Source organism: Propithecus coquereli, unplaced genomic scaffold (assembly GCF_000956105.1).
Source record: "Propithecus coquereli isolate 6110/MARCELLA unplaced genomic scaffold, Pcoq_1.0 Scaffold194, whole genome shotgun sequence".
Taxonomy (NCBI): domain Eukaryota; kingdom Metazoa; phylum Chordata; class Mammalia; order Primates; family Indriidae; genus Propithecus; species Propithecus coquereli.
Window position 1 is genome coordinate 1,825,635 of NW_012144300.1, and position 20,651 is coordinate 1,846,285.

Below are 20,651 nucleotides of genomic sequence, written 5' to 3' on the forward strand. Positions count from 1 at the left end.
CATTCTAACTGGAGTGAGACGATATCTCATTATGGTTTTGATTTGTGTTTCCCTGACGATTAGTGCATTGAGCATTTTCTCATATGTTTATTGGCCATTTGTGTGTCTTTTTTTGAGAAGTGTCTTTTTAGTTCCGTTGCCCACTTTTTAATGGGATTATTTGGGTGATGGTTTTTTGGTCTTGTTTTTGCTGTTGAGTTGTTTGAGTTCCTTGTATATTCTGGATATTAGTCCTTTGTTGGATGAATAGTTTGCAAATATTTTCTCTTACTCAGCAGAGGTTCTTCAGTACATCAGTTGTTTCCATTGCCGTACAGAAGCTTTTTAGTTTAACATAGTCCCACTTGTCTATTTTTGTTTTTGTTACCTGTGTTTTTGAGGTCTTAGCCACAAAATCTTTGCCCTTAGACCAGTGTCTAAGTGTCCTGGTGCGTTTCTCCTATATTTTCTTCTAGTTTCATAGTCTCATGTCTCATGTTTAAGTCTTTAATCCATTTTGAGTTGCTTTTTATATATGGTGAGATGTACGGGTCGTTTCATTCTTCTGCATGTGAATATCCAGTTTCCCCAGCACCATTTATTGAAGATGTCCTTTCCCCAATGTATGTTCTTGGCACTTTGTTGAAAATCAATTGGTTGTAAATAGGTAGATTTATTTCTGGGTTCTTTATTTTGTTCTATTGGTCTGTGTGTCTGTTTTTATGCCAGCGCCATGCTGATTTTGTTACTATAGCAAAGTGTATTTCCATGTCAGATAATGTGATGCCTTCAGCTTTGTTCTTTTTGCTCAGGATTGCTTTGGCTGTTTGGGCTCTTTTGTGGCGTCAATGAATTTTAGCATTGTTTCTTCTGTTTCTGTGACAAACGTCATTGATATTTTGACAGGGATTGCATTGAGTATGTAGATTGTGAAGGAAATCAAAGTGTTTTTACCCCAGAATATATTTCTTTGACATATTTTGAGATGGCTGCCAAAAGGCTAGCAAACAGAAGTGGGCCTGCAAAGCTGCCTTTTGTGGGGGATATTTGCATCTGTAGAGAATCTGCACTGATGCAGCCAGGCCTTCCCTTGTCCACATCTGGGAAAGATTAACTGAGAGTCTGACATCTTTAAAAGTCTGAAAAGAAACATGTATCATCTCTTCTCTCTGAGGGTGGCTGCCTCAGCTCCCAGTTGAAGCCCTGAGGTTTCACATGTATAACAAGGTGACTTTTGCTAGCCAAGTTTTCTCTCCCACCCATAACCTGTCTTACCACTAAAACCTGATTTACTACCATAACCTGTTTTTGGCCATGCTCTCTGAGCCAGCATTCTCTCTGTAACCTCAAAATGATATATAAGCTTTTGCACTCCATTGGGAGACTGGGTCTTCATTCCAAAGGCTCCTGTGTATATACATTTCATAAATTTGTATGCCTTTTCTTCAATTAATCTGCCTTTTGTGAGTTGATTTTTCAGTGAACCTTCACAGGGCAAAGGGTTAGTTTCCTCCCTGGCCCCTACAGTTGCCTTTGGGTAGTATGGGCATTTTTATAATATTGACTCTTCTGATCCATGAGCGTGGGATTTCTTTCCATTTGTTTGTGTCCTCCTCGGTTTCTTTCATCAGTATTTTATAGTTTAGAATGCTTCACAAATTTGCATGTCATCCTCATGCAGGGGCATGCTAATCTTCTCCATATCATTTGGATTTTGGTATATGTGCTACTGAAATGAGCATTTGAAGAACTTTTCTCATGGGATCTTTTCAGCTGTTCCTCCCACCAGGCTTTCTAGGCCTACTGTTTAACTAACTGTGCTCTTGGGGGCTCTCTTTTTACCATTATCTTGGAGACTCCTTTTAGCTTCTTATAGGAACTTCTGTTTCCTGGGTGTCATGTCTTTGTCACGCCCTTGTTTTTGATAGAGCACATCTTCAGTGATTTCCTGAGGGTTTGGGGAAGAAAAATTTGAGGCCATGCATTTCTGGAGGGATCTTTATTCTGTCCTTATGTTTGGTAAGATTTTGGTTGAATATAGATTGAGATTAGAAATAATTTTCATAATTTTGAAGACAATTCTCCATTGTAGACTTTCTGGTTTCTAGGATTGCTTGTGAAGTCTGTCTTGATCTTTGCTTTTTGACCTATTTCTCCTTTCTAAAATCTAGTTAGAATCTTTTTTTTAACTCCATTGCTCTGACACATCCAGGACATGCCTTAGTGTGGGTCCTTTTTTCTTTTTTTGATACAGAGTCTTTCTCTGTTGCCCAGGCTAGACTGCTGCCGTGGCATCAGCCTAGCTCATAGCAACCTCAAGACTCCTGGGCTCAAGCAATCCTCTTGCCTCAGCCTCCCCAAATAGCTGTGACTAAAGGCATGTACCACCACACCTGGCTAATTTTTTCTATTTTTAGTAGAGAAGGGCGTCTCACTCTTGCTCAGGCTGATCTTGAACTCCTGAGCTCAAGCAATCATCCCACCGTGGGCTCCCAGAGTGCTAGGATTATAGGCGCCCAGCCCCTGTGGGTCCATTTTTATCCATTGATTGTGTAGAGAATGCAGCATGCTCTTTTGTGAACTTCAATTCTTGGGAATTTTCTTTAATTATTTCTTTGAAGATTTCGCCCCTCAATCATTCATTCATTCATTCTTTTTGAGTTTTTTTTTGTTTTTTTTTTTTTAGCTTCTATTCTCTCATTTTTTCTACCTTTTGTACTTTCTGAATAGATTTCTCTGTCTTTTTATTAATACTACTGCTTCTATTGAAATTTTACTTCCATATGACTTTAATTTCCAGGTGTTCCTTTTTGTTTTCTGGATGTTTCATTTTTATATTCCTCTGGTTTTGTTTTCATGAATGTAGTGTTTATTGGTCTCTTAAGGACGTTAATGGTGAGGTTTTTGTTTCTTTTTTTTTTTTTAAGTTTTGTTTCCTTCTTAGTCGGTGTTCTCCAAGTTGTTTTTCTCTATTGTTATTTTGGTCTCGGTGTTTCTTCATTTGTCTCTTAGAAGGAAATATTTAATAGGAACTTAGGAACAGAAGCTATGTCACAGGTAGCTGCCAGACAAGATGGTGTTTCTTACTAAATACTATCTTCAAATGTCTGGTACTCCTTGGTATCTAGTCATAGTTTTATGAGTGTAGGATACCTAAATACCACTTGAATCCTTTGTACCTTGATAGGCTTACAGATGTCGAATTTCATTACAGGTTTATCTAGCTTTATTTTACTTGGGAAAATTAGGATGGTTAGTATCATTAGGTCTTCCTTCTTAGTCTGTCAGATTCCCCAGAGAAGATGCTTCCAATCTCCTGCTTGGTATATCAGAGAACTTCTGCTTACCAGTGTTCTGTGAGCCAAGTTAGGGAGGATGGCTAGAGTTCTCTGTATTGATGATATCAACCTACTCTTAATTCCTATTTTCAATATGATGTTCTTGCCCTAAGGGGCAAGAACACTATGCATTTTGTGCCCCAGTCCAGAGACTTCTCCAAAGAATAAATTATTGTTCTGCTGGGATGAAAGAGAATTACCATCTTGTTTGGTGTTGGGGAGGGATAGGTCTTGGTATCTACTTCTTATACAGATATTCTACCATCTTTCCCTTTTTTTTCTTTTTCTTTTTCTTTTTTCTTTTTTTTTTTTTTTAGTCCCACCTTCATTTTCACTTCCAGAGGTACCTGGAACCTAAATCTTTTGGGTATGTTTAGTGTAAACGGAATTGCTTCTGTACTTTCCCTGCTGCTAGTGTAGTATCAGCTCCAGTCAGCCTTCCGGCTTCTAAACTTTGTTGTTGTCTCCTCTCTCCCCATCTTTGTGAAAATCCCCTTACTGTTGTTTTAATGCGCTTTTCAAAGACGATAGAGCTTAATATGTTGATTCTACTATCTTTAACAAAAAATCTACTCTACCCTTTTTTCCTTGGTCCTGAGTGAGTTGTGTGATTTGTTGGAGGTGCCAAGTATGTACTACTGTGTGTCAGTGGAGAAAATATTTTTGTTTTTCTTTAGATTAAGAGACCATAAGGGATCTTAACCATTTACATGTTTTTATATGTAGAGGTCAGCGTCATTACTAAAAAACTATCATTTTGCCCTAACGAAGTACTTTTGCTTTAACTATTGTAGGTTCGGTTTTCCAATTTGGCAGCAGCACTACAAATTTCAACTTCACAAACAATAATCCATCAGGAGTGTTCACATTTGGTGCAAATCCTAGCACATCTGCAGCCTCAGCCCAGCCTTCAGGCTCAGGGGGCTTTCCTTTTAACCAGTCTCCAGCAGCATTTACATTGGGGTAAGAGAACTTTTTGTTGCAATGCAGAATTTACATTGGTAAGAGTGCGTGCATGTGTGTGTTTTGTTTTTAAAAGTCACCAAGATGCAATATAGTTTTGATAAAATTAAATACGTTTTCCAACATCAATTTACCACATTACAATTTGGTGGATGATATTATAGCCTGAGAAAAATAGCAGTATGGTATGTGTGCTAGGTGTAGCATCAAATGTGTTTAACAGTGTCTTTTTTTTCCTTGCCTTGTTACTGGTCACATTAAACGTTTTGATTCTGAAATTTTGCTCTGGGCATTGTGTTAGATTATAAAGTCTTTATTTTCACAGGTCAAATGGGAAAAATATGTTCTCTTCTTCTGGAACTTCAGTTTCTGGTCGCAAGATTAAGACTGCTGTTAGACGCAGGAAATAAAGGTCACATTGGTGTGTTATACACAAGAATTTTAACAACAGCTGGTGCCCTGCTTTCAGATACTGGATTGTGCTTTGTGATGGGGTTTTCTGAAGTCAGATCTGCCTAAGGACTTCTTTAGTTTTTGGAATTTTCCTCCTTTCTCTTTCTTTATGGAAGCCCCGTCCCCACCTCACCCACCCTCTTTTTAAAAAATAATAGCTAGACTGGTGACTGATTGTTCAGCAAAAATATTTTATCATCCAGCAGATTATTCACTGATTTGACATAGTCTGGCTGTACCCAGGAATGGAGCCTGCACGGCAAATGGCTTTGTATAGAACTTCTTTGTCTGCACCACTATATGCGTTGATAAGCATTTGTGGAATGCATTGAAATTGTAATTATATCTGAGGAATTCTGTATAGATTAGAATTCTGTATAGATTAGAGGATGTTGACTGATTTCTATGCCGAGTTTGTGCTGGTGTATGTGTGAAATGAGTGAGTTGGGTGTATTGTGCACTAAAATTTTCTGATAGAGGAAGCCTGATTAAAGAATGGTCCCTGCTAAGGACTTGTTAGATCTAGTTCGGTTTCCATTTAATAATTATATGCTATTTCTATATTTTCATTCTTCTATCACCTGTCTTGCCTTTTTCATTATTTTATTATGAAACTTGTGTAAATACAATTTTGTTTCTGTACTTTTTTGGCATAACATAAATCTGTGAACTTGAAATTTGAATTTTATGTTAGAAATTTTTTTGTTGTTTAGTCTTGTCTCAGATTTTATTATGTAAATCCCATTATTCAAAGTTGCCTAAATCCATTTAGAAATCTTTAAAAAAAAAATTGGGGATTCTTAAAGTTGAATTTATTGGCTTTTCTGATCCAGTTTTGTTTGGACCAAAAACCAGTATTGTACAAAGTATTAAGCATATATTTTTATATTTACTGAAATGGACTGTGGTGACTTTGGATAATAAGGAAAAGTTTAATATTAAAGCCATGTTTATTACAGTATAATTAACATGTTAAACCATGGGATAAATGCCATCAATAAAAAATTATGACATACTTTTTGTTCTAGTTTTAGTTCATTATGAAGGTACACAGTATTAATGGGAGGTGACTTTTTAAAATAAAGGTTAACAGTGGACAATTAGAAGATAAATTCCAAAGAATAAATTTAAGTGATTTCATGTCTAATTTGCACATATATTTACGTACCTTTTTTAAAAGTTGAAAATAAACACACAGCGATTTCTCTTTGTACTTGTATCTTCCTTGGTGTAGACGACTGGAACAGTGTTCATTGACCAAGTTCTTGGAGACACGTGCCTAAAGCAGTTCACAAAAACTGCAGTGGCCCTTTAGTGTACAGTTGTCTCTTGGTGTATACACCAGGGATTGTTCCCAGGACATCCCCACATCCCCCAATACCAGAATCTGTGTAGAACTTGAGTATGCGAAGTGTCAGCCCTCCTTATATGCAGGTTTTGTATTCTGTGAATACTGTCTTCGATCCACATTTGGTTGGAAAAAATCTGCGTGTAAGTGGGTTGCCCGTGCAGTTCAAATCTCTGGTGTTCAAGGGTCAGCTGTGATTTCTTTTGAATTGTTTTACTGCATTATTTTTTTTTTTTCTTTAGATTTTTCCTGTGGTTCATTAAAAAACTCTTAGAGCAGCATTTGATTATTTTTCAGTTTGAATGCACAAGTATTTCATGCTCACTTTTAATTTGCTTAACTTCTGGTTGGTTTTAAGTTTAAATTCAAAACTTTAAAATGTTTAGGAGCTTTTTTGTGCTTCCAATAAAAAGATATATATATAGATAGATAGATAATTTTTTTTTTTTTTTTTACCTGAGCTATCTTAGGCCATCATCAAATGGTTAGGGGTAGAAATTTATATTTACAGTAGTTATTTTATTAATAATACACATTTCACACTTACCTGTTTGGGAGGCAAATTGTGGTGGTGAAGCTGGAAGCAGTAACTGGGTATCTGTGTCTCACTGCTGAGAAGTGAAGGCCTAACTACCTTCCAGGTTAGTTCTTAGCCATTCTTGGTGCATGTGGTTGGGAACTTTTCTACTTTCTCTACTTTTCTCTAAAAATGTGCTAGAAATATTTACTTTTATTTAGTACTCTTTTTAAAAAACAAGTTACTGAAAACCATACTTAAGCTGGCTTCTGTTAAAAATGGAATCTTTTTGTCCCCAAAACTGAGAAGTCTATAGGACTACATTTAGAATTTGGGATTTTTTTCAATCTGACTACTTTCTTGGGATATCAACCTTAAACCTGTCCTTCCTCAGGCTCAGCAGAGGGTATCTCCTTATTGCACTGATTCAGGCCGTAGACTCACTGCTGATCCACTCCTCAGGACTGTAACTGCTCCTTTTTAACGGCATGTAACTATGCTTCACACACAAGTGAAATTTGAGGGCTGTTTGTGCAAGAAAGGGAAACAGAGTTGGAAAGAAGATAATAAAAGTCCACTTCTCATGGTGGGCCAGTAAGGATTGTTTTTAATGGAAAAGACTCTTTGAAGGAGGGAAAGTGATGCAGAATGTTTAATTGAATAATCAGGTATGTTTTCATAATTTGGTTGATTGACCAACAGACCAGTGGTCCTTACTGAATGTATTGTCAGCATTACTTGTGAGATTTGTCAAATATATGGTCCAGGACATCATTGCCAGAGATTCACACACTGGGTCTGGATAGGGTCCACAAATCTGCACCATTAAATAAGCACCTAAAAGATTTCTGATGCACTGAAGTCCAGGGATATCACTTTTAAGCAAAGTGCTAGTTGGTTTTGAGTAATTACAATTCCAGGCATTAAGACAAAGTACAATTCAGCTGAAAAATGTCTTTAAGCTGCTTATTACTATGTTGTGAATTCTAAATTGTTTATTTATGTAATTAGCATTTTATTATTTGAAATTGTTGAATTAATTTTAACAATTTGTAACCAGGCCATAGACTTCCTTGTTTAGCCAGGGAAGAACTTGTGTTTGCTTTAATTTTACTAGCATGTCATTTTCTGGGCCTGTTTAAAGTTTGAAATTCAATGGAAATTTTATAAAGGTTAGTCTGTGTGTTTAATGGAAACAGACAAATTTGATACAGTAAAATTGAGAAAATAGGGGTATTAGGTCTAGCTACACACACCAGCTGTATGACCATGTCAATGAGAACTGTCATTTCCCTGCAATATGGGTAACTTTCATAAACTTCCTGAAAAAGTCCACTTCAGTTCTAAAATGTGTGACTAGGCTCATTAACAGCAAGCACACCGTCTACAGGGCTCAGACTGGGCTGTATTTTAGTTACACTCAAGTTTATCCTTTATCTTTGCTCTTCTTGTGGAACTTGTTTTGTGTCTTGCCCTTCCCCTCTGGACTTGCTCAGAAAGGTTAGAATAGGAAAGGCTTTCAAAGGTAGAAGTGGGTTTAAATTGCCCAGCTCATATACTAGCTGAGACGTAACATCTTGCGTGGTGGTCGTGATGCTTAACAATACTTCAAGGATTGGCTTAGTTTACAATTAAGGTTAGTTCATGCACAGGTAATTTTTGAGTGTACTTAATAAATGAATATAAATATAAAATAAATATATCCCTAAAAGTGGATGATTTGTCATAAACTTCTTTCTGAAAGTATTCCTGCTTACTGCTGTAGCCACTGGAAAAGCTGTATTTGGAAGCAGGGTCTCAGCAGGAGATTCCAGAGTGAACCTTCTTAAATAGATAAAACACAGATGCATAGGTGACTAAGTATTTATTGAGACAAAGAATACAAATTGGTGGCATACAAATTATTAAAAATAGAATGCCGAATTTTATTTATACATGGGCCATCAGATACCGTTTGCAGGTCAAACCCTCCTGTAATGAACCGGAAGAAAATATATACACACAGTTTGAAATGAACTTTACCCAGGCAAGCACATGTTAGAAAGACTTTGGCCTTTGGTATTGGGGGTGGGGAGAATGGCAGGCAATTGAAATGGTGCTCCTTGCGGATCTTTAGAAATACTGTTTTGTGAGCATATTCTTCAAAGAAACAGCCTGTTTAAATAGGGACAAGTGTGCAATGAAAACATTAATATCGTTATCCACCTCAAAAATCCCTTTATTCACAAATGGTATAATTTTCAACTCCTTTCTACCTTCCCTTTGCTGGAAATATTTATAAACACACAAATCATTGAATGGAACAAATCCTTTCTTTTTACTATCACTTGAAACAATAAAAAACACTAACTCATTTGGTAATTTGGAAAAAGCAGCCCTCAACCATAGTGCTTTTTTTTCAATCCTGAATACCTGGATGAAACCGGGAGGTAAATGTTTAGAGAGAAACAAGTAACTACTGAACCATTGGTAGAGAAGTAGCAGTTGGGCAATACTTTTTGTAATACTGACAAGTGAAGGCTTACCATCCAAAAGTGTTGGTTTTATTTCTATAATCAAAAAGTAGTTTAAAAACAGGGTTTGCCATCATTCACACTTACCTACCTAGGACCTAGCTTCTGGCTCCAGTCTGAACATTAGTCAGTACGCCAGACTTTTCTAAAGGTGCACCAGCCATTCCGGACACGTAGGTGACGGGTACTGAGATTTTCTGGATGCCTAAATTAACTGCCAGGGCTGTAGTTTAATTTAGGGCATGCTCATTGAAATAGTATTCTTACTCCCCCTGAATCCTAATTTTTGTTCCCTTATTACATATCTTGTTACAGTGATGAATCATGTTTGCACTAAAAGAAAGTTGAAGGCTTTGAAAGCTGAAAGTTTTCTTTTGCCTTTTCAGGTAGAGCTTCAGCATGAAAATTATACTTAAGACACAGAAAATCAGTATAAGTGAAATATGCTAAATAGAAAAAAGTTCTGAAAAGGAGACTCCACCCAACAACCCCAAGAGAAAAATATGTGGTACTAAGGCCTGGTTCCCTCTTTCCCCATTGTTCTGTCATTTTTTTTTGCAACTCTGGGAATCAAAATCTCTTTTCCAAACTGAATTCATAAATAGAAACACTTGGGTTTTGCTGTAAAGACAAAGTAATACTTTTATGTATCTTATAGGACTATGTAACTTGAATCCATGGTTGGCTCTGAATGAACCTACATATATATTAATCTGAATTATTCATGTGTAGCAAATGTGTAATATTTTAAGTATAACAAACTAAAGTGGACCACTTGTTTGCTTTTGTTTTACTGTATACATGAATGTAGCTTAGTTGGCAAACCATTCAATTATCTGACCAGAAATTATAAACCAAAGATGTATTCCAGAACTACATGACTGAAGGACATTTCAACTTGAATTCCCCAACCAGTGGCAAAAGTAGTGTACTCCAATGTTAGTGTCCATATACTACTAAAGTGCTAACTTTATGTAACACTTCCTAATTTCTAGTCTAATTTAAAAAATGAAAGATTTTTCTTAAAAACTATGAAGGGCCATAATACTAAATCTTCCCAGCACGAACAAGTGAATGATCTGTTTAGTACACTGAAATACTTAATAGGGTTTCTGTGAAGTTGGATTTGATATAAAATTATTTTGAAAAACATGGTTTATGAAATTTTATAATTTAAAAAGTATTAATAAGAACATTGTTAAAAGTTTCTGTAAACATTAAATGTGATTATCTATTTTCACAGTTTTAAATGTCAAAGAAAAACCCACTTTAAAAATTGATACAGTGATAACAGGTGTCTTGCGTTTTCTATTAAATTTAAGATCAAGAACAATGCCTAGACTGATCCCTTAAGCAATCTAATTTTGAACTGTGCAATAGAGTTTAGTGTTTGTTCTGAAAATAATATCAGAGATGGAGAAAATACCTAAGAACCCAATAAAACTGAAACTATAAATAGTGCAGGTATATCTCAACACATGTAACTGGGACATCTGACATAAACATACACACACATAAAACCCAGAGTGTTCAACAGAAGAATATTTTGTTTCAACAGAAGAATAAAGGTGGTAATACACCACTTATTACTTTGCTTAACATTTCCCCCAGAACTTCATCCCTAATAGGCCCAGAATGAGCTTAAAGAACCTAGAATAATGTCTGGAAATGATACTTTCCCTTCTTTAGAGAGAACAGTCCATAATGGGAAAATTGCTAATATTTCACAAGCTACTAGTATTTAGAGTTAATCATGAGATATTAAGATTTTTTAACTCCTTGATGTTTCAACAGTTACCGAAGTATATAAAAAAGTAGTATGTGAATATGCTGTATATAAATAGAAGTTATATTCAGAACACTGAAAAGCACTAATGCTTTCTTCATGCTGCACACATACTGGGAATATTGTTTTACAGTAAATATGCAACAACGTGATGGAAGTAATTTTTCTCCACATATTTACAGTTTGATTTAGGGTGCTGAAAACACTTGCACATGAATTATAAGTTAAGTTTACAGTGAAAATTTACTTCCCCCCTCCCATTAAAAGCAATCACTAACTTACCTTTTCTTTAAAAGAGTCAATGGTAATATAGCAATATGACTTAATACTTTTTCATCATCATTAAAAACCTGCCCCCAAATACATGTTTTAAGCATTAAGAGCAGTTGTAAAGTTACATCATTACCACAGTGAGCTGCAGTACAGACTGGAAAACTTCAGGTAAGGAACTGCTAGGCCTGTCTCACTTATCCCTTTCTCTTGCAGCTAACTCACTGCCTCCTGGGATGGGAGATAACTCAATTATCCAATTTGTGACCCAATCCCTCCCCTCCAAAAACAAAGACAATTTCCCTAGGAAGTGTAAACTAAAAGATGAATTACATAGGTGTTTACAAAACACAACTGGACATATTTCCATCCTTTTGGGATAAACCAAAGTAAATTTTTAAAGTTTCATTTGGAGATTTCAAAGCTGAAAATGCTTTCAACAAACTCTAATGCCTTAGATCTTAAGAAAGTATATATTGTCCGTTGTCGATTATAAAACCACTTGCCTTCTTTTCGATCTAAAAATTTTAACACTTGAATTTAACAGGTTTTTCTTCTGGAAAAGTTCTTTGGCATTCAAGTAAAATCAATACTTTCAGAATAGTCAGCTGCATCACACTACAGTGACTGCTTTAATTTCTAAATCATCAATTAATATAACCCAGGGATACTGATGGCCTTGATACATAGTTTAGTCTTGTCATTATTCCATAAAGTGTGGAATTCAGGGTTTTTTTGAGCATCATCTGACCCCATTTCTTTTTACCACAATGGTTCCTGCTACAATGTCATAGGCTGTTCGATTATGCTGAAAAAACAGCAGTGTGATGAAAGCAGGGAAAAAAGAAGCAATAGAAAAATTCTTGATCAAAGCTCGTATAGTGGACCTAAAAAATTAAAGCAAAAATATCGGGTAAGTTGTACATCAACCACATATAGATTACCATCAAGTTAAAATTATGTATTTAAAACATATTCAAAGTGTAGTTGAGAGAATTTTTACCTCTGATATTTATTTTCAAGTAGCACAGTATCATGTTCAAATCACCTGGACTATTTTTAAAGATTTCATCAACATTAAAGACCTTAGGATTTTAACATGAAAATCACTAATAAACATGTCTTAGAATATGAACTAAGAGTTTACAGTATTTTCTAGTATTTTGCCAGAAGAACAGAAAAACTGTTCCCCTTGCTTAACTTTTCTACAGTCACTTATTATTTCCATGTATTTCTAGTATCTTCTAAGCTAAGTATGCCTATTGTAGTCCCATTTTCTACCTTATATGAAGCAATAACATTTTAAATTGCTGTGTGTTCTTTTATCAGCTCTCTCCTTTGTGGGATCCAGTGATTAAGGAAAGCTTTAAAAAGCTTTCAACCGTTGCTCAGAATGGAAAATTATCCTATTAATGTTAGATTTCTGCTTTTTAGTGCATTGAAAGGCCACAGAAAAGTGCAGTGGCTCACAGTGTGGACTAAGAAGCCAGAACAGTTGAATTCAAATCCACCTTCTAATTACTAGTTGTGTTCCATATGTGCACAAAGTGGATAACAGTATCTATCTTATAAGGTTGTTAGGATTAAATTAGTTAATAGATATGCAGTGTTATTAACAGTGATGGTATATGAGAAGTGCTCAATAAACATGAGCCACTCTTTTACTAAAAGAAGTAGCTAGGATTATAACCACAAAATTTGCAGCAAAATTGAGGCTTCTTTCAGAGTCACTTGTTCATATTTCATGATATAACAATCTAGCTCTGAATCATTGTGGCAACACTTCCAGCCAGTATCTTGTTTGGCTCAACTGATTACCACCCACTCAACCTCCACAACTTCCATTATCACCAGTTGGACCTTCCCCTGGAGCTAGACGCCACCTGAGCACCGGAAGTAATAAAAGCTCTACTGCTTAAGAGCAAGAGCAGGATGCATGAATGCATAGCTGTCAAAACTCTTACCACCTACTCAGGATGGAATTATGACAGGTATTACCAAGTGGAGGCTCAGGACAGGTTAATAACTGACCAATGTCCACAGATCTAGAGGATAAGAAAGCTGGGCATGGAACACTGACACAGCATTAATACCCAAATCATCCTCTCATTATTATGACTTACATGTCATAAAATGAACATCTTGAAAATGTATACTGAACAGGGGTCTACAATCATATAACACAATTGAAATAAATACTCAAAACTTTCCATCGTAAACTTAATAAATGAAAGTCTCTCTAATAACATACCATTAAGAAAAAACATACCAATATTCTAAAACACTATATCAAATGCTATCACTTATGAATTACAGTAACCACTATGCTTAAAATATATTACTTTTCGTAAGTATATAGTAGATTAAGCTAAGAAAAGGACTTACGTTGTAATGCTAACATTTGAGGAAGGAATCACTAAAACCCGACTCGGTGCAATAAGTACTGATGTATCACATGTCACAACTCGAAGCCCTAGCAGGAACTTCCCTGGGGTAGCTCCACCGGCTCCCCAAATGCAAATTATCTAAGGAAAGAAGGATAATTTAAAACAATTTACTAGCTCAACTACACCAATTTTAAAGATAAGTTGTCCTACCATATTATTTCATGTTTTAAAATTTTAAGTTGAAAGAACTGCATAGAATACTCAAATATTAACCATTTAATGTGTTTCTATAGGTCTTTAACATGTTCAATACCATAGACGTCTACTGTAATATTTCTCTATGACCTATTATACTTTTCAGCAAGTTGTTTCTATGGAAAAATATATTTCAAGTTCCTCAACCAACTTACAAGTATATTTTTGGACCACAATCTATTTATGAGTGGAACTGTATTTGAATTCCCAAGACTGAAAAATATTACAAAGAAATTATAAAATGTCTCACTTCCGAAAGTTGTTTTTTTAATGTTATTAAAGAAAATTTGGAAAAAATAGAAAAGTTGAAAGAGGCATTTTAAAAAATGCATGAATAATTACAAATTTCTGCTACTTTTTTGTCTTGGGCTGATAATCTAAAATTAAATTGTTAAATATTAATATTTGCTGAAGTTAGTAGCTTACCTCGTAGAAACAAACTAATAATCTGTATATAAGAGCCACAACCATCATTTTCTGCAAGTCTTCCATTGATGTGTCTTCATCTATTTCTTCTATTATATAATGCATAGCAAACTTAGATATATCCCTACACAAAATAATAGTTTGTGGTTATAAAGAATTAGTTATCAGAACACTTGCACTGTTTTTTTTTCATTAGTGTAAATCATAAATTATAATTGAAATTCTAAACTAATCTTTAGATTCCTAACCATCTAGTTTCACAAAACATTCATTAGCGTATTCAACAAATAAGCAGTATTATCATAAGCAGGCATTGTACTAGCCCTGGGGACAGAATGGTGAATGAATTCAACACGCTTTCTGCTTTCATGGAGATTCTAACCTAGCAAGAAAACAGAATAAATAAGTAGCAATAATAAAGTGGGATGAGAACTGCGATAGGAAACCACAGGATACTATGGAAACATATACCAGATACATTTAACCTTGTAAAAACTTCCCAGAAATGACATTTAAGCTAGGATCTGAAGGATGAACGAAAGTTAGCCAGACTAAGAAGGGGAAAAAAGTTCCAGAGAAAGGGAACAGCAGAAGAGAAAGCCTTAAAGCAAGAGATTATGTGATGGAAGCTGAAAGCAGTTTGGTGTGGCTCAAATATTAAGTGCAAGAAGTTACAGTAATTAAGAAATAAGGGCATCTGTTAAACCAGATGATGAAATTCAGACTTTATCCTGTTGGCAATGAGAAATCATTGAAGAGTTTTAAGGCAGGAGAGGGGCAGAATCAGAATTTATGGATCACTTTGGCTTTATATCAGAAACTTGATTGAGATAAAACAGGAGAAAGAAGACAGAGTTACCACTTAGAAGACTTTTGCTATAATCCAAGCAAAAGATGACAGGAACTGGACTAGGGAGAAGCAATGATGAGAGAGAGGGTGGGTGGGAGGAACAGGAAGGAATCACAGTAACACTCAGGTTCCTGGCAAGAGTCCTGAAATTTGACTACATGGGTTTGTATCTCGACTCTGTCACTTACTACCTTTGTAACTTTTTAAGTTCTGGGCTTAACTTCTCATGAACCCAAATTTCAAACTCTATAAAATGGAAGTATTAACCTCTACCTCATAGTAGTATTAACAATTAAATAAGAATTCATATAAAGAGGTGAGCTCAATGCCTAGCACATAGGAAGTGCTTAGGAAGTGATAACTGACTCCTATTAGGATTATTATTAATCTGAAAGGAGGATTATTCAAATAAATGTCTCACTTTGCAGTTCACTTGGGACTTGCCTGATAGTATAAGCAATCCCATTTGGAAATGCCATCTAGTTGATTATTAATGACTCACCTATCAAAAGCTCTTTATGCCTCTGTGTTTAAGGACTCTACAAGGTAGTAAAAGGAAAATTAGTTCCTGGCCTAAGAGAATAGTTGAATAAAATCAAACCAGATTTGGAGGCTCCTTTTATCTGCTTTTGATAGGTGAAAATACCACACATCTTATAGAATTTATTAAGAGTCTTTTTCTCCTTTGTAGTTATTTCTTAAAACCAACAAAACAATAAATCTGACAAAGCTCTTATAAAGAAATCATGACAGTGGCACACTGATTATACATACAATCATTTGCAGGCATGATCAGAATTTAACAAAACAAGATCTCTAAACAGTAGAAATTAAAACCTTTCTGTAAATGTCCTTAACTTACTTTATTCCACTGAGGTGCATAATACTTAAGACAATGGTTGCTTTTATAAAGAAGAGAATAAAGAAATCCACCATCTCTGCCATAAATCTGTGGGCCAAGGATGGAATAACATACTCTCTGCCTGTTAAAAAAAAAAAAAGGCGGGGGGGGTGGTTAGGAAAACTAATCATTTCACATAGGCCTTACAATACAAGCCAGGTAATGAATGGGGAAAATCAAGGTACAACTGGATAATAAATAATTTATAATCTTACAGCAATCATTGATATTGATTCTACCAAGAGTACATGTTATTAAATACAGCAACACTACTCCACTATTTACTGAATTGCTTAAAGCTTGCTTTCAATACCTTAATGTTTAAAAATTGATTTCACAGATAAATTTGATTAGGGTACCCAATACATGTCACTAGAAAATCTAAGGAGGAGAATCCAGGTGATCACATCTAGAGTACGTAAAATTAAATGGTTTAGTAAAAATCAAAGTTAAGTACAGACAATTAGTATAAAGTAAATCCCTGTATTTCTCCCCTCTTCTTTTAGTTTGCTTTGCTTTCTATAAAATAAACTCGATAATTATCAATTCTGACTGGGATTATATTCAGGCATCAGCTAGTTTTTGTCCCATATATCCGTGGCTGAACAAATTAAACAAAAAGTTTAACTAACAAAAAGTCAGTAAACCAAAGAATGTAACTAAATAAAAATATTATAGTTTCCATACAGAAGTAAACAATTAGATAATATACAAGATCTGTAAGCCATGGCCCAATCTAAGCTTCCTGATTCCATCTGTATTCACGTAAATCTCCTTTTATATCCCTTCAGGTCCACTGTCCCTAAGCAGCCAATGTCTGGATTATTTCCAGACTACCAGTCAAGCTTCTCCGAAAGTGGATTTGCCATCTGGGAGTTTAGCTTTCGAGCTTTCTCTCCAGAGCGTGGAGATCAAGGTAAGAGGATGGCTAGAAGAGCAAAGATTTCTTTACATGTGGAAATAACTAGTCCCATGAGTAAGGGAATCAATTCGGAGTGCCAGTTCTAAAGGAATAAGAAACTGTATAGCCCCGTACACTTTAGGAATTTAAGGCCTGGACAAACCATAGCTGATGCACGCGGAGAATCAATAATCAGAGTGGCAATTACAGATTTAAAAAGAGTGCCCGCTCTACCTCGCAGGCAGTTCACTGAAGACCCTTACGCTCCGCCCAACCTCTACCTCGCGCTTCTCACCTGCCTGCCGCCCGGTCTCGCTCGGGGTTCGCGAAGGGGCTGCGGATCCTACCCTCGTCACTGGAGAGGCGCGGACTGATCCTTGCACGTGAGGGGCCCGGGGTCCCAGGCCAGCGACTGGAGCAGGAGTGGTGATGCCCGTGGCCGCCCCGGGGCCAGGCCCCGCGGCCCCGGCACTCAGGAAGTAGAAGGGGTTGTAATAGCCCAGCTGGGGGGGCGGGGGCGCCGCAGCCTGGGGACCCGCAGCGCCGCCCGAGGGGTAGGTCGGTGTGGGCGGATGGGGGCTGCAGTAGGCGGGGAAGGTGGCTAGGCCGCTGTGCCAGGTGAGGTAGCCGCAGTAGGACTGCCACAGCCACTCGTGCACCTGCCGGGAGTACTCGCGAGCGCTCAGCCGCGCCTGCCTCTCCCGCGGTGCCGCGGCCTCAAGCGCCTCGCAGCCCGCCGACTCCTGCAGCTCCGCACCAGAGCCGGAGGCCGCCTCCCCGCGCTTCCTGAGCTCGCACGCCGGCTGCGACTCCTCGGCGGCGGTCGCGAGGCCGGGGGCTGGGGGCCGGCCCGGGGCCTGGGGTTCAACCTGGGGCCCAGCCCGGGGGCACGGGGCGGCGGCGGCGGGAGGGCCTCTCAGGGAAGGGACGGTCTCGTGGTCCCCTCCGCCGTCGTCCTGCCCTGGAGGGCGGCCTCGGGCTTCCTCGGGCCCCTCTGCCATGTCGCCTCAGCAGCACCCTCCGCGGTACCTGTCACTGCGCCGTCTCCCCTCCCCAGTGGCCCCTCCCCAGCGGCACCGTCGCCACCGCAGCAGCCACAGGCGTCAACAATCCACCACCGGAAGCGGAAACCCCGCCCCCAGGAGGGACGCCGGCCGCCGGGCGGAGCCGGGCGGGGAGGGCCGAGCGGTGGGGTTTCGGGCCCTAGTCCGGTCAGGTGCTGGAGAGTCACTGGCTTGCCGCTTGTTGGGTCCAGAGTGTCCCTGCTTCCCTGTATGGTTTTAATGAAGTGTAACGCCTAAGGGCTCTCTAGATGTCCCGTGGGGTTGGAGCTAGGTTGTCGAGGAGAAACTGCGGATGGACAGGATTTCCGAGAAGTCCCAGGGTCAGCGCAGACTTTGCCACTGCGGAACCGCGCGTGGTTTTGGTCTCCAGGTGCAGCGCTTGTTGCTGTGCCTGCCCGCATTCATTCCAGTTAACCATCTGTACTTGAGAAGGTGATACAGGACGCATCTGTCCACTCAGAAGATAAGAAATTAAAAGTCAGACTAAACTGGGACATAAATTAGCATATCACTACTGCCGAGAGGCTTATAATCAACTTAAGGATTTAGGAAAGTATATTAAAATATAAATATGTGAGGCGCTATATATAATTCAGAGGAAGGGGGAATCATGAGTCCTCCAAAGCCCTGGGATATGACCCGGGCCTTGCGTAACAGAAAATAAAGGACAAGACACCTAAGATTGAGACAATGGATGTGAAGAAAGGCACAGTTCTGCTGGAGCAGAAAGCTTGTGTCTACAGCAGTGGAAAGAGGACCTACAGGGGCCAAACACTGTGGAAATATTTATTAATGATGATGCTGTTGGGACCAAGGGAAAACTTTACCTTCACTCTCTGAAGGTTTGCTGAAAGTCACTGACAAGAGGCAGATTAATAGGAGAAAAGGCATACAAATTTATTTGATCATAGTTTTACGTGACACAGAAGCTTTCAGAATGAAGACCCAAAGATACAGGGCAAATTGTCCATTTTTATGCTTAGGTTCAACAAAGTATGGACAGCCATGTAGAAATAAGATAGAACAAAAAGGGTGTGACCCAGCAAGCCCTGTCTGTCTAGATTCTCTTGGCCTCTCTGAGCGTACATTCCTTCCTTCTTCCTTCCCCTGGGTGTAGGGCCTGACCCCCTCTGGAATGGGGCTCTGACTACCTACAGTCAAACAAGGTAGGTCGGACAATTTATTTATGGCCAGTTTTACACAGAAAAGCAAGGGGAAAGTTAGGGTAATATGTTTAAGCTTCATGGCTGGCTTTAGGGGAAAGGGGTTCAGCTTTCTATGGCCCATCTTGGGGGAGAGGGATTCTAGTTTCTATGGCTAGCCTTGGGGGAGAATGGGATGGAGAGACAGGGCCGGCAGGAGAAGGTCAGAGAAAAACTTTGTACTTCTGAGCCCTTCATTTTGGGTTGTTGCTTTCTGAGTCCCAACAATGCCCAGAATCGTTTTTTATTTTACTCTGAAAGATATAAAAGCCGTAACTTTTGGCTGTAAGAAGCTAATGATCTGGTGGGGAAGGGCATTCATGAAACATTTGAAAATCTATATAAGAATTCAAAATAAGGGAAAGATTATGGTGGCCTATAGCTAGAAAGGTTTATCCTTACAAAGTTGGTTTTAAAATCAACTATGAGAAAGTTTTAATGTTCAAACAAACAAGTATACCAGGTTGGGGTGGGGAGACAGGAGAAACAGGAACAAAAAAATGAAAACGGCTTGAAATGAGTGAAATATCGTGATTACTGGAGACATGGACTTGCTTTGAATACCACTGTTTATGTCCCACATGCACAGTGTCACTGTAAAGACATAAATAAAATGTTATAAGACTGTGATCCCCAACCCCTGGGCTGCAGACCAGTACAAGTCTATGGCCTGTTAGGAACTGGGCTGCACAGCAGGAGGTGAGCAGTGGGCCAGGAAGGGGGAAGCTTCATCTGTATTTGCAGCCACTCCCCGTAGCTTGCATCACTGCCTGAGCTCTGCCTCCTGTCAGAACAGTAGTGGCAACTAGATTTTCATAGGATTGAGAACCTTACTATAAACTGCGTATGCGAGGGATCTAGGTTGTGCACTCCTTATGAGAATCCAATGCCTGATGATCTGAGGTGGAGCTGAGGTGGTGATGCTAGTTCTGGGGAATGGCTGCAAATGTAATGAGCTTGAATCATTTCGAAACCATCCCCCTCTTACTCCCATCCATGGAAAATCTGTCTTCTGTGAAAGCAGTCCCTGGTACTAAAAATGTTGGAGACTGCTATTATAAGACATGAAAGAGCAAAATAAGTCAGAAAAAGAAAAACTCAGAATGAAGTAAGAGAACTTGGGAAAGAATTAGAAATAAAAGAAAAAATGATTTCAGAAAAGGGAACTAAAATAGAAGGAACAAAAGAGTAAGAAAATACAATAGATAGTGCCTGAAGAGAACTGGAAGTCGAAAATGAGATTTTTTTTTTTTAAATCTAAAAGAAATATAGAAAGAGAAATAATTTGAGAGAAATGATAAATATTGAAGATATGCAGAAAAGATCTGACAGATCTTGGATCTTTTATCTTTAGTAGATTAAAAGTCCCTGATAAAGGAAACCTAAGTCGGGTAACAGAATAAATACAACACATTTTAATTCAAGAACTTTTTTTCTGAATTACATATATATCTCCTCAGATTTTTTTTATATGTGTGTGTGTGTGTGTGTGTATATA

The 20,651-nt window shown here is 38.0% G+C and overlaps 1 protein-coding gene and 1 long non-coding RNA gene across 2 annotated transcripts; one reads left to right on the plus strand and one right to left on the minus strand.

Moving 5' to 3' along the window:
• The first annotated feature begins 4,076 nt into the window (after positions 1-4,076).
• On the plus strand, positions 4,077-5,416 carry LOC105809454. Its single transcript, XR_001137442.1, has 2 exons — positions 4,077-4,280; positions 4,606-5,416. It is a non-coding gene; the product is annotated as an uncharacterized LOC105809454 (long non-coding RNA).
• Positions 5,417-11,676: 6,260 nt separating this feature from the next.
• FAM8A1 (family with sequence similarity 8, member A1) lies at positions 11,677-18,003 on the minus strand. The gene is made up of 5 exons (XM_012643274.1): positions 17,183-18,003; positions 15,948-16,068; positions 14,236-14,359; positions 13,553-13,692; positions 11,677-12,054 (listed from the first exon to the last, which is right to left on the minus strand). Exons 1-5 carry the CDS (start codon positions 17,886-17,888, stop codon positions 11,910-11,912), a joined length of 1,236 nt encoding a protein of 411 aa, XP_012498728.1. The 5' UTR covers positions 17,889-18,003; the 3' UTR covers positions 11,677-11,909.
• Positions 18,004-20,651: the final 2,648 nt, after the last annotated feature.